The sequence below is a fragment of the Micromys minutus genome (assembly GCF_963924665.1).
Source record: "Micromys minutus genome assembly, chromosome: 13".
NCBI classification, from domain to species: Eukaryota; Metazoa; Chordata; class Mammalia; order Rodentia; family Muridae; genus Micromys; species Micromys minutus.
In genome coordinates, this window is record NC_137982.1 from 8,949,313 (window position 1) to 8,964,286 (window position 14,974).

General features: G+C 45.5%; 1 protein-coding gene across 1 annotated transcript in view; it reads right to left on the reverse strand.

Annotated features, from left to right (window-relative positions):
- GARNL3 (GTPase activating Rap/RanGAP domain like 3) overlaps positions 1–14,974 on the reverse strand; it is a 132,718-nt gene that overhangs the window by 67,782 nt on the left and 49,962 nt on the right. The window contains exon 4 of the mRNA XM_080927048.1: positions 7,912–7,986. Within this exon, the coding sequence (XP_080783174.1) occupies positions 7,912–7,986 (75 nt within the window). The remainder of the gene's footprint in view (positions 1–7,911; positions 7,987–14,974) is intronic.

Consider the following 14,974-nt stretch of genomic DNA (forward strand, 5'->3'; position numbering starts at 1 on the left):
TGGCAATTTTGGCCTCAGAGATGTTCTAAACTTCTCAGATGTGCACTGTGCACTAATAAAGCTGCTTACTACATGTTCTCTCATACTTCATGGTCATCAGTTGGATATGTGTTATTAAAGATCAATTTCTACTAATACTTTGCCAACTAACCCAGATCACTTCTCATTTTATTTTCATAAAAGATTCATTTGTTTTATTATTTTTATTTTTAGTGTGTGTGTGTGTGTGTGTGTGTGAGAGAGAGAGAGAGAGAGAGAGAGAGAGAGAGAGAGAACTTGTGTGTGTCATGTGAGCACAGATGCCCACAGTGGTCAGAAGAGGCCATCAGATCTAGAGCTGGAGTTACAAGTAGTTGTAAGCTGCCACATGGGTCCCAGGAACTGGACCTGGGTCCTCACCAAGAGCAGTGAGTGTTCTTAATCTCTGAGCCATCTCTTCAGCTCTTTTCCTGTCTTCATGAGACATTAAATCTTCTTACAGTAAACATGTGGGTCTTGATGGCCAGGCTGAGACTGTGTTAAAAGTTATTGGAGAGAAGCTCTATGGAGTTTACCTCATGCCATGTATGGAAAACAGACTATCCAGGACATGTGTTGTAATTCTATGCTGTGTGACATGTGACATGCATGCCTTGGTGACTTTCTAGATAGTTGCCATCAGTTCATACCACGTTAACGTTTTCTTCACTTCTGAACTGACAATGAGGCTTTCAGATTTTTTCTTTGCCAGATCTCTGTAGACTAGATTAAAAGGAGAAGGGCACAGCAATCTGGGTTTTAGATTGCTGATACGATATATTCTCTGAGCTGACCACTGGACTTTAAAAAGGATGGCTATGCCACAGTTGTTCCTGAGGGGATCTGCTGGCCTCTTCTGTGTTTCTGCCATCTTTCGGGCTCTCGCTGCCTTGTGAGGTGAATGAGGAAGCTGTCTGTGCCATGGCTCTGGGCATCCTGACATCTGTGGAGTGCTCTAAATGCCAAGTTACACGCAGAACCTACCAGCTGCCTTTGTCTGGAAGCACTACCAAGAGGGTTATGAGGAAATGGAATGCTGCCCAAGCGCGTGCCACTGACCAGCAGAGCTGGGGCTGAACTCCTCCAGTCATACCTGGCTTTTGCTTGTTTTTAAAATTTTACCTATTACGTTATTGTTTGCGCCCTTTTAAAAATGACCTGGGTTTTTAACCCACTAGGGAGTAAAACTGAAGGTTAAAGTATTTGTGTTTGTTTTTGTTTTCAGAGACAGGGTTTATAGCTCTGGCTATCCTGAAACTTGCTGTGTAGGCCAGGCAGGCCTCAAACTCAGAAATCAGCCAGCTTCTGCCTCCTGAGTGCTGGGATTAAAGGCGTGCACCACCACTATCCAGTTAAAGTTAATTTTGTCTTAAGATTTTTTTTCTTGATTTTCCTCAAAAGCTATGTTTATACATATATAAATAGTTATTTGGAAGTAATTTTAAGCCTACCTAAATATAAGAATAATTCTACAAGAATAAGAACAGTGTATATGTATGTGTGGAGGCCCGAAGTTTATGTTACCTGGCCTCTCACTGAATCTGAAGCTCACAGACTGGCAAAACTTTCTAGATAGTAAGTTCCAGGAACCCCACACTAAACCCCATACAATGCTGAGATTCCCAGAGCCTGTTGCGGTGCCTGGCTTTTAACATGGGTGCTGGGGGTGGGGTCTGACCTCAGGTCCTCACATTTGTACAGGTTTTTTTGCCAACAAAGCCATCCACCCAGAACACATTTCTTTCTCAGCCACTGAAGACTCACTGCACAAGTAAAAGCTCTTTATCCCCAAAAACTTCAGTATATAGTTCTCAGGAAAAGTGGTCTTTTCTTACATAACGAGAGCATAGCCTTTTCCCTGCTGCTGGGGTTTGAACCTTGATCCTATATGCTAGGCAGGCACTCAACCTTTGAGCTACATCACCAGATCTGCAGTTCAGCTTTATCAGTTTCCTAAAGTGAACATCTAGACAATACATTTTCATCTGTATTCCACACTTGTCAACACACTCAACGCCGATGAAAGCTCCCGGCCTCAGCGTACGATCATTTTGTTGCTGGCTCTCATTTAGATTCCTTTCAGAACATTTTCAGATTTTTGTCTTCTGTGACACTGGCATTTTGAAGCACGTCATGTCCTCTCTTTCTTGCTTTTTCAGTAAAGTACTCTTTAGCTTATGGCTGTCTGATGCTTCTTCACAAACAGATCCAGGGTCTGCAAACCCAGCCAGAACACCACGTGGGTAAGGCTTGTCCTCAGCTCATCTAGATAAACCTATTTAAGCTGCCTATGTGCTCCCTGTTGGAAAGGTTAACTGTGAGCATCTCATGGTGTTTCCTCTTTGTGTGACCTTTTGGGGTGACTCAGGAGTAGCAGCAAATTGGCTTGTGTTCCTTGGAGGATTTCTGCCTGATTCATTATCTGCAGTCACTTGTCTTTCACCACGAGTCCCTGGCAGCTCCCATGCTCCCCATGTCTTCCCATTATGCAACCAGGCACATACAGCTGAGGCGCATCTTGGGGCACACTAGCCAGCCTCAGGTCACAACCTATACAACAAAGGGGTACTCAGGCCAGGGAGTTGGCTTCAGCCACTTAGACTCCAGAGAGGTTGATGTCATGGTTTCAAGGCCCTAAGCCCTAGAAAGCTCCAAGAGAGCTTTGAGAGAATGCTGTGACCCCAGCACAGGCAGGTGTTTGGAGCTTCCAGGCCCTGGGTGCAGAAACTAGAGCAGTTTCTTTTGAGCAGAGCCTTAGCTCAGGGCTCCTCAGATGCATTGAACAGTGTGCTTTTGCCTCTGCTACTAACATCCTTTCTCAGAACCCTCTAGGTGGAGCCTGAGAATCTTCTCCATTTTTCCCCTTCCTTTTCTTTCTTCTCGCTACTCCTCCCTTCCTTCTCTCCAACCTCCCTTTAGTACTGAAGACCAAAGCCAAGTCCTCCTGCATTTGAACAAGCATGCAGGCAATTCTGCTAACAATGATCTTTGAAAAGCAATGGTCTATATTAACATTACAGAGCTTATGAAACCTGATGCTGAGTCGGCTCTCTAATGTATTAAAAATCCCAAGTATCTCTACCATAAACGATGTTTAAAATGTTTTCGCTTTATCATAGTCTGCGTTTTATGCATTTAAAAACAAAACTCTGAGAGGTGCTTACAGGTTTAACTGCCAGAACCTTTGAAGTTCCTGCCTTGGATCACACATGGCCTCCCTGGGTACCCCAGGGCTGAGCTAGGCAACTGAAGAACATAAGAATGCAGGGAGAGGCGGGGCTGTGAGCAATGACATACTGTGGACCTCTACTGAGCCAGCTGACGAGGGTGAGGTCATTGTTTAAGGACTAGAAAGTTATTTCATGTGTATCTTCACTGAATACTTAACTGGAATGTGGGGGGAGCGGTGACCCCAGTACCCAAAAGTTGTACATCTCACAGAACCAGACACCTATTCTCCCTTGTTAAATACACACAATGAGGAGAAACAAGAGTGTACACAGAATTGCAAAAGAGATGGAGAACGAAGCAAAACCCTCTACCTAGGACCCCAAAGAAATGAGCTCTGAGTTCTGATGAGGTGGAGCTCCGGCAGAGAGCAAAGGGTGATTTTCTACATGGGTCGGCCTTGAAACTTGGTGGGGCCGAGATGGAGACACAGTGTTTCCAGGCAGCCCACCACTCATTTACAACCATTGGCCAACCACAGCCAACTCCCCGACTTCTCTCGCCGTGGGTTAGTTTCACCTGCTGGGATTTTGTAGGAATGAAACCCTCTATGTGTATTCATTTAAGCCAGGCCTTTTATCCTTCAGTACACTTGTGGTTGGTGCAGTGACTTATTTCTTCATCTCCATATGGTCCATAGGATGTAGTCACTGTCCTGCTGTTGGATGTTTAGGCTGTATACAACCGACACCACAGTGAATAGGACTGACTCTCTTGATGGACACACACACTCTCCGGCATTCAGATTTAGTCAGGATAGACAGACTTCCAAAGAAGACTCATCACCTTATGCTCCTACTAGCAATGTAAATTTAACCAAAACCCACATAAGATACCCGATTCTGTTTGAATGTCTCCAACTATTTGGCTTCTGGCCGGAAATTCCCACATACATTCAGGCTACAAATGAGACCACAGTTTTATGTTATGGACGTGAGTCCTCAGAGTCCTCTCCATAGGAAGGTTGACAGAGGGTTGGATGCATTTAACTAGCTTCACCTCCCAGGCTAAGCTGCCAAGGTAATACCAGAATAAGGCAGATTAGATTTTTTTTTCCTTTTAAAGACTCTCTCTCTCTCTCTCTCTCTCTCTCTCTCTCTCTCTCTCTCTCTCTCTCTCTCTCTCTCTCTCCCAATCATAGTGGCAGTGCTTGGAGTGGGAAATGTCTTCCACAGGCCCAGGTATCTGAATTCTTGGTTCTCAGCTACTGGCACTGTTTGGGAGGGTGAGGTGCAGCTTGGCTGGAGGAGGTGTGTGTCTGAAGCAAGCCCTGAGATTATACAGCCGTGTCTCACTCCCCTCTCACTCTGTCTGGCGCCTGCATTGGGGGCATGAGTTCCCAGCTTCTTGCTCCTGCTACAACGCCCAGTGCTTGCTGCCGTGCTTCACCTCAGGAATCACAAACCAAAATAAACTTTCTCCCTTAAGCTGCCTTTGGTCATAAGATGTTAGCGCAGCAACAGAAAAATATGACTATTGAAGCATTATAACTGTAAACATAAACAAAAAGTGAGACCAAACAAAACTTAAAATCTTTTCTCCTCCATATTCCACACCCCGCTCCACTTTTTTCCCACAGCAAAACCATGAGACAAGATTGGATTGAACACTCCTGGGTCTTTGCTATATATTTAGAAAGATGTGTTTACATATTTGCACACACACACTTTCTCTCTCTCGCACTCTCTCTCTCCATATACATACACATATATATGTATATATATATTCACATGCTATACCTACACAACACACACATGAATATACACACAGTAGTGGTATATATTATACTGACACTTGTTTTTCATTAAAGAAAATGCCTTGGGGCCTGAGGATGTAGCTCAGTTGGTAGAGTGCTTGCTGAGCATACTAGATGGGTGGGAGGGGGCTGGTGGAAAGAGAAAGATGATGTCCCAGGTTTTGGCACTAATGTTAGGAGAAAGATGAAGAGGGTGTGGGGGGTATGCTCCATGGAGGTGCGTCGAGTCATGGGGGAATGGAGGATGCTTCTAAGGGGCCCATGTTGGGAATCTCTTCCCCATGAGGGACCAGCCACAGGACGGTATAGTACAGAATAGAGTTTATTCAGGGCATGGGGAGGGGAGGTAAGAGGGTAGTTAGAGGCAGAGAGAGAGAGAGAGAGACAGAGAGAGAGAGAGAGAGAGAGAGAGAGAGAGAGAGACAGAGAGAGACAGAGAGAGACAGAGAGAGAAGAGGGGAGGGGAAGGGAGGGGACAGGAGGGAAAGGGAGGAGAGGAGTAGAGAAGCAGAGGTTGGCCAGGAGCACGAAAAGAGAGGGGGTTAGGGAATGAGGAGGGGAGGGGCAAGGGGGAGAGACCAAGGGAGCAGGAGGGCAGGAGAGGAGGGGGCAAGCAGACCCTTTTATAGTGTTTCTAGGTAACTGTGGGGTGGGGTTTACAGGATCCCAGCATTGGTCCCATCTCCAGAACCACAGAAAGTAGGCACGATGGCACAGGCCTGCAGTCCTAGCATTTGAGGAGTGAAAGCAGGAAGATCAGTTTAAGGCCATCTGAGGTTACACAGACAGATTGAGGCTAGGCTGAGATCAAAAGAAAGAGGGACAAAAGAGATGGAGGGAAGGAGGAAAAGGAGAAAATCTAGAAAACAGCTGGATCTGGATCTGCCTTGTTCCTGTTAACCTGTTAATACCTTTTTTTTTTTTTTAAGAGTTAAACCCTTAAGCCATGCATGATGGCACACATCTGTAATCCTAGTATATGTGAAGTAGATACAGGAAGCTCATGAGTTCAAAGCTCTCATAGGCTACAAAGTGTTTAGGAAAATCTGAGTGAACTATATGGTAAGACAACCTTCTCAAAATCAAACACAAACATTTAAAAGACTCAAACAACAATTCCATTGACTAGAGACTTGTAAAATCCACGGCTTGCATAAATTAGGATGCTGAGGCCCTACAACTACCTTCTGACCTCACTGTTGTTCTCCAGAGGCACATTTCTTAAAGATTATTTTTTAAATTATTTTCAGTTACGTGCAGGTGTGTGCAGGTGACTGTGGGGCCGCAGGTGATCTCAGGATCTACCTGTAAGCTCTGCCCTCTAACACTGGAGCTACAGGAACACGCAGCCATGCCTTTGGTATGGGTGCTGGGATTAGGACTTGGGTTCCTGTTTGCAGAGAAAGTGCTCTTACCCTGAGCACTCCTCTAGCCCAACTTCATTCCTGTCTATAGAACACAATTCTGCAGTTAAGCACTCCAGTGTGCCGCTGCTCTGTAACTTGCAGTTGGTCTCTAGGATAGAAATCAGGGTTGTTCTGGGTCTTCCCTATTTAAGTATCGCTATAATCCCCAAGAGGAACTGCCAGCCAGACGACACGTTCTTCATTATTAACTGCTCTTCCCCCAAATAGGATTTGCAAACAGTCTGCAACCTTCTCGTGCTGACAAAGGTAACCGTGTGAAGAGCCGAAAGGCTGTTCCCTCTGTTTTGCCATCAACTAATTGACATAGGAGGGTGCAGGGAGGGAGTCCCCCGTGGTCCACCCGGGGCAATGCTCCTTTTAATTAATAATTGGAATGAGCACACAGATGGCAGGACAAGCTCATCTGAAGGAGATGCAAAACTGCTCGGTGGGGGAGCTAATAGGACAGGCGACAGAATCAAGATGTCACCAGACTCCTGACAATTAGTAATCGTGAGATGTGTTAATGAGATTACACTCAATGTGGACTATGAAAACCTGTGCTTAAGTCTAAAACACAAACCGCTGGCAGCGAGACCGGGTGTGGCAGAGCAGGACCATCTCTATCTTATTCAGCAGAAAACTGACTCAGAGACAGTAAGTCCCATTAGTGGTTGGCTGAGGTTTAAATCCTAAAGCCATCTCTACCGTACCCTGAGGCTGCCTCGAATCTCAGCCACCGTCTCCTGAGCTTGACTGCCACACAGAGGAGGCTCATGGTTCTCAGAGTAGCTCCAGTAAGGAACAGCTGGACCTGCTTCTTCTATGGCTCTGTGGCGCATACCCAGTGTCTTGCATTAAGTTGTGAGGACTTCAATTTAAAAGACTCTGGGTCATGAGGGTAGCATAGTGGTACAGCCCTTTCCTAGAACCAATCAGGCCTGGGGATTGTTCTCAGCACTGTAATCTATAATAAAATAAAGTGTCTTTATTTGGATATGCTAATCACCCTTATTCGATAGCTCCATGAGATGTAGATGTATTAAAAGTTTACACTGTGTGACTGGGGACATAGCTCAAGCAGAGTGCTTGCTTAATATGCACAAAGCCCTGAGTTCGATACTGAGCACCGCACAGACTGGCATGGTGGTGCACGCATACCTGTAATCTCAGTGTTCTGAGGACGTGGAGGCAGGAGGTCTCATCCTCAGAGAACCTGAGGTTAGTTAAAGAGGCTGCAGGTCTCCCTCCGCCTGCTGTGGGTTGAGCAGTCCCATGTGTCTTTTAACTTCATGATGATCTTTGAGAGAATAGGGAGATGACCAGCACCTTTTATGACCGTGACGGTATTTCCCTTTCACGTCTGCTTTGTTCAAAGCTCTGGAAAATTCTTATTTGTCCCTTCCAGGGCTCAGTTTAGACAACGCATCTGTGCTCATGGGGTCTCTGTCCACTGCCACAGCTGAGTGCTTAGTGGTAATGCAGGATCTGGAGAATGCTTACCTCATCTGTAGAGCCGTTTTCCACTCGGAATCTTCCTGCTCTTTGGATGGCTCCATCCGCATCACTAGAGATGAGCTGGGGGAAGAAAATTCAGTTAGGTAGTTGAGCCTCCATTTGCAAAGTTCCTGTGACTCCCTCCTCAAAGCAGCCCCACATACCGACACTAGCTGGTGGACCCAACCTAGAAACAGTCTCTGGGAACCTCAAGGCCTTAGGAGTCTGAGAGCAAGTCCCACCTTGATGGAACATTTCCTCAAACTGGAAAACATTAAAGCTGTGATCCCTGAACAAACAGTCTTGATCCACATCATGTGTGGACAAATAGCGGCTCGCAGATGGCAGACCTCAAAGCTGAGCCCTACACTCAGCCACCTTCCCAGGAAAGCCTAGAGAACAATTAGCGGCTGGCACAAACTCAAGGCATAACCATCAGAGAAAGCTCTTGGGCTACGTTCAGTTTTAAACAGTTTCTGGAAGGCCAATGTGGCCCTTTCAAGGCCAGCCATGTGCAGCTTGCCAATGACTGCCTTTAGGGAGCTCGGTCCTAGAAAGTGGTGAGCAGAAAGGAGACTGGAGCTTGGCCCGGCAGTCCTTAAGCTACTCTCAAGATGGCTTCCTTCCAGCCTTCTCAGAAGCAACATGAAAAAATGGCGTATGTGTGTGTTTCAGCTGTTAAAATATCCCTGCCATTTAAAGCAAAGGTCTGTCAAAAAATGTCCATATCCGAATGTACCCGAACACATTTGCCACCCCCCACCCCCTGGGGTGTCCGTCTCCCCTCTAACTCAGGCTCTTTCCCACGATGTCTTACAACTCCTACCTCATACTTTCACTGCTGTTTAAAAGACATGAAGGTGTGAAATAAAGGACACATTTTCAGAACTACCCCACACAAACAAATTTCACCATATTAAAGGATATGAAAAAAATTGGGAATATTTTTCTCATGGTAAATATAAAAATAGAAGGCAGAGGGATCTTTGAGTTCAAGGTCTACATAGAGAGTTCCAGATTAGCCAGGAATACAGTGAGATTCTGTTTCAAAACACAAAGGGGGGGGTGGTGGTACACTGGAGAGATAGCTCAGCAGTTCAGAGCACTTGTTCTTGCAGAGGACCTGGGTTCAATTCCCAGCACCTACATGGTAGCTCACAATCAAATGTGATTCTAGTTTCAAGGGATCTGATGTCTTCCTGTTTCACAGATACTAGTATTCACATGGTACCCAGTACACAAACTAAAATCTAAACGTTGAAAGCAAAGAGGACATGAGAAATGGCCCTGATGCTTAGATCACTTGTTGCTCTTGCAGATGACCCAAGTCCAGTTTCCAGCACACACATGGTAGCTCACAAATGCCAGTAACTCCAGCGCTAGGGGATCCAGCCTCTTCTAGCTTGTATGGGCACCAGGTATGCATGTGGTACACACACATACATGCAAGCAAAAACACTTATATGCATTAGATAAATAAATAAATAAACACCCAAAATGTGAAATTGTACCCAGTTTTCCTTTATGTGCTCCTATACACGATGTGTTCTTAGCCCCTAACACACACATTCTTATTTACCTTATGTGAAAACAGTACGAAGTAGGCACTAGTCTTAATCTCAGTTTTAATGAGGAAAAGGTTAAAAAAAAAATCACAGCTAAGGGTATATGACACGATATGACAGTGACAGCCTGGCCTCAGAAACTGGCAGCTACCCTCCAAGCATCACCTCACCTAGAAGGTTCAAAACAAGCCCAGGGTCTACTACTAATCCTCCACTGCAAAATAACCTCTGGACACACATGGAGGGTGTCTATGTCTGTGGCAGGCCATTGGCAGTGTATAATTCCACATTGTCTTTAGGCTAAGAGTGGGCAATGGAATTTCATCTTGTCCAAACAGAGGTCTGAGTTCCCCTTTTGAGTCACAGTGTTCTTTTTTAAGAGGTTCAAGCCATACTGTCAAGTACTATGTAGTTGGTGGGGTTTAGGTCATACATGCTAGCTTCCCTCTGGAGAGACTGAGGGCTAAGGTCATCCATGTGATCAAAACCACCAGAAAGCCAGCTGGTCACTCTGCCAGTGCTCTGAGCATCACAGCCATCCCAAGCCAGGGTTCCACTGGAGAGGACATTTGGAAGCTCCACACGAGGACTCACATGGGCTCTGCTTATGCTAACTGTCCTTTTGGACGTCACAGAACTATGTGTGCTAACTGCTCTATCAGTGAGTTCCATGAGTCTTCCTAGAAAACTATAAAAAATGGAGGGCACTCAGGGCACACACTTTGCAGACGGGGTCAGAAGAGAGAGCTTGAGCACTGACCTGCTCTGGGGCCGGTTCTAACCGTGAGTGAAAGGGTCTGAGAGATGGCTCAGTGGGGACACCCATTCACTGAGCCAGCCTGGTGACCTGAGATCAGTTCCCAGAATGCACACACAGGCAGAAGAAGAGATTCTACAGAGTTGTCGTCTGGCCTCCTGTCCACACACATACTGTGGCAATGTGTCCCCCCATACAAACACACAAAATACTGAGGAAGTACAAGTGAGAGACAAGGTCAGCTCTCCAGGGACAGTGGACACCATTCACTGTTAAAAAGACAGGAACGGCAGAGAGGCTGTGATAAGGAGACGCTGCTGCAGGCTGCGGCAGGGGCTTGGAGTGAGCACCGCAGTCAGTTCAGTGTTTCTCGCGGGGAGAGGAAGAGGCAGAGGCCGTTCACTCTCACTTGCTACTCCTGAAATCTAAGTTGGTAATGTCCTGGCCGTGTGAGCCTCATGGAGGACTGGGGAGGAGAGCTGATGCCATTCACCTGCATATCCAAGGATGAACATAAAGAGTATTCCCACCACACCCCCAGCACTGCCAAGCACAGGCAACCGTGTTCTTTCCCTTTGCTGAGATTAGAACAAGAGGCATAAAGCTTGTCTCAGTTCAATAAGTCTGAGAAGAAAGAAAGAACACACTTTGAGATTTTATAGTTAGGAAAGAGTTGGTGCCCTCTGAACTCAGGGTCATGAAATCTAGAAAGAGACTTAACTCAGATCTCAGACTAAGACTCTCTCACCCCTACCTACATGGCTGCGGCTGCCTCCTAACTGACCTAGTTCCACACCGCTGCTTCCTTCCAGGCCCGCTTCCACACAGTGGCTGGTGGACCTGGTAAATCCCAAATGCTTATGGCCCACAGTCCCACCTCCCTGCTGTCTCCCCTCTTTCCTCATTTACAAGTTACTGCTCTCAACTTAGATGGCTTGGCCCCTCCTCCCAACCTACCCAAGTTCCCATTGCTTCAAGATGCCTTCTCTGACCTCTCGCCTGGGCAAAGGGCCACTCAGCAAAGTTGTGTTTTATATTCTTCCCTGTGATTACTTGATTTCATTGGGTCTCTCCTTGGTCACACCCTTTGTTCCTTAATAAGCTCCATGAGGACAAGATCTGTGGCCACCACAGTATCTGCAGTGCTAAGCCCACTGTGTGCTGTAGAGTAGAGATTTCTTGGGCATCTAATAGATGAAGGCTGAGATCCTATGGAAAATGGAGCTGATCCCTGGAAGGCACAGTAGGCTCATTACTCATGAGAGAAATGTCAGACAGTCTACTGGTTTATCACACGAGAAAGAACAAAGAGAAGGAAGAGCCAAGCAACCTAAATCAGCCAGTACAGGGTGAAGTCAGCCTGGGGAGTCCCTAATAAACTCTTGTAGGCTTAAACAAATGCCGCTGAGCATGTCCTAGAGGGGCTTCCCAGACAGACTGAAGTGGAGCCCTGGCTGGGAAGGAGGTTGTGCTAGTGACATGCAGGTTGGATACACAGTGGCAGTCCCAGTGAGGCCCTCCTGGTCCCCATTCTATAGCTGTCTAGGGCCTACAAAGACTGTCACACTGGATGATGAAAAGCAGAGTGCCCTAGATAACCAAGGGACCAAAACCCCCAACATTACAGAAAAGTCTTTTACCACGGTAGAAACGCTGTTGCCAGGTAGCCCTCCTTATCTAATTACTCCTCACAGACATCTGGTCTGGCCTATTAAAAGCATAGAAAACCTGGCACAGAAAATTGATACTAAACATTTTGTTAAAATATTGGACTCAATATCCCCCAGAACCCATCAGAATGCCCAAGGCACCAACCCATCTCTTCCAGCCCATCCCATGGCACAGTGGTTTATATGGCCACTTCCTTCTACGATGCCATAGTCATATTTGGACACAAAGCTGAACTTCATTTTCTATGTGGTAGCTAACCACCTGACTTGATTGTCTCCATCAGCAGATGTGCAGAAGTCCTGTCTGGCTTGTACAGAAACACCCTCAAGAGGGGTATGCCTTGTCTTGGTCCCTTTTCCTTGACTCTAGCAATAACCCTAGGGATCAGAGAGGCCACAGAATCCCATACAAAGATGGGAGATGCACCCTGAGCCTACATGTGGGGCGCACGCCACCAGCCACTCACAGTAGCTAGCTAGGTGTGAGGGAGAACAAACTCAGTAGGTCTTGCCTCAGTGTTCTGTTTGTAAGGGAGGAAATCACTCACCCTGCAATAAGTTCTCCATTCAAAACATAGAAACTGACCCGAAGCATCAGAACATGTGTATTTAAAGAATAAAGAGAGTAATGGGCTTTGCTATGTAGCCCAGGTTATCTCTGAATTTATGATCCTCCTGCCTCAACCATGTGAGTGCTGGGACTACAATATGTACCTCCACAGCTGCTCATAAGTGCACAACTTCTCAACACATTTATCCAGCTTTTAAATATGAGGCTAATATTGAACAGTAGCACGAACAACCCTATAAAGAACAATATAAGAAAAAACGCTGGAAACTGCTGTAAAACTGTATAGATCCCATTTCAGTATGATGCAACTGAATGGGAGGCTCAGTGTAAAGAGTAAAGCAACTGGAAACTCAGCACCTACATCTGAGGAATAGCAGACCTGAGGATTATTTAAACAGCGAGGACAATGAGGGCAGTCACCACATGTGGTGCCACAGATATTTTAGTTATAAGAAAAACTCATTCTGCGGTGATTAAAGAAGGATGAGAGCAGGGACTTCAGCATTTGCTTCTAGAAGGTACGCCAAGGAATCACAGAGCACAGCCAGGGCAGGCAGGACAGGGGCCAGGAAAAGGTCAGAGAGCAAAATGCAGAATGAGAAGGAAGGGAGGTGACAGCTGAGGTGACTGCAAAGCAAAGAACAGGTGGGTGAGGCAGGGCGCACCTACCATCCTAGCTGAGAAACTGAGGCCGAGGACCACAGCTCCATCCCTGACTACAGTGAAATCCTGCCAGAGTGAAGAAAATGCAATCACCAAAAAAGGAAGGCTAATTTAATGAGATGGACAGTTATCTAGGCAGATTAGCAGTAAAAATCAAGAGGAAAAAGAAACTGAAATATGTCAATAGCTGTAAAAACTAAAGGCGTCAGCTGTCACACAAGCACAGAGGTGGCCTGGCTCTCCTGAGGAGCCTAGTGCCCACATACTGCAGTGACACAGCTGGGGCAGGGCCATGTCAATGACACAGAAAGCAGGAAAGAGCTCACCAATCAGGGTGAGTCGATGCATTTTTATATGTTTGATTTAAAAAAAAAAAAAGTCTATCTAAACAATATCCATTTGCAAAATTTAAAAAATTAATTTAAAAGAAAATAAAACAGGAAGATGTTATTAACTATCATTTAGTAAAAATGCTATTAGTTTCATATTAAAGGTAATTAAATGCCAAATTTCTTAAAAATTAATGCAAATATGTATTTCCTGAAAACCCAGCCGCTCTCCGCTCTGCGTAGTTGCTCTGATTCTCGGAGTCGCGGCTTCTGTTTCTCAGCAGCTCACAGTTCCTGTGTGGGCCACACTGTGCCCTTGGCATTCAAGTGTACAACCATAGGAACACATTACACTTAGAAAAGAAAACAGATTTCCAAAAGGTTATGTAAAGAACATCTTTAAAAATAGTGTTTCATCTTTCCCCTCCTTTCCTTGCCCAGACTGACCAGCTCAAATCCAAGTTCCCTGTTTGTTAATTCTGTACCAGAGGGCGGGGTGGGCGAATCCATCTTTGTTCCACATCTCTAAAGTAAAGGCAACAAAGGCTAGAGGCAGGAGATTCAAGTTCAAGCTCAGCCTGGGCTATATGGACAGTTTGGAACCAGCCTGGGCTACTTAGACTTTAGAGGAAAAAAAAGTACTGTGTATGGGTAAAGACAGATGAAGATTCTATCTGCATCTATGTGTGCAGAGAGAATTCAGTAATGTAAAATGTATAATGAGCCAAGAACAGTCCCTGGGCATAGTAGGCATGCAACAATACTATAATACTACATTACATATTATTACTGTGATAATGGTTAATATAAGATCTTCTGATTGCTATTAAAGCACTAACTAATATATGGCTGGCGAAACTGCCTTAATGCTCAATTCAAAATCTTGGAAAACCTGTTTAAACATTGGTAGACTTGGCAGAAAGAAATGGCGAGCACATTTTCAGGATCTGTACGGACTGTGACATTAACAAAGACAAATGCAGCCTGGTTCTTGCTCTAGAGGACCCCGATGCTACCGGGCATATGTGAGAGGGACAAAGGCGTATAAACAGATAAATCACAGCCCAACCTGGTTAAATGCCATTACAGAAGCCTGCATAGGGTGCTGTCTAGAGGAGGTCAGAGGAAATGGAGACCAGCTCTGCCTGAGGGAGCTTTGGAAGGTTCCAGTGCTCTAATGCAATTTATTCTGCAGCTCTAATGCAATTTATTCTGCAGCTCTAATGCAATTTATTCTAGTACAGGACCTCTGAGAAATGATTTTCAATATATGTAGGCTTATAAAACTAAACATTGGTCAAGAAAGCAGACTCCTTTGAAGTTTTATATGCGAATCACAATACCCTACACACATATACCTTGCTTAGAAAGTATTCAGAAGGGAACAAAATTTTAGCTTTGTATCAATAGAAGGCTAGAGTCTGCAATATGGTTCAGTCCTGGGGTCTGTCTCCAGCAGTAACAATAGACACAAATGAAAAGGGTGGGAACAGGCAGGAAGGGGGCCAGATGGA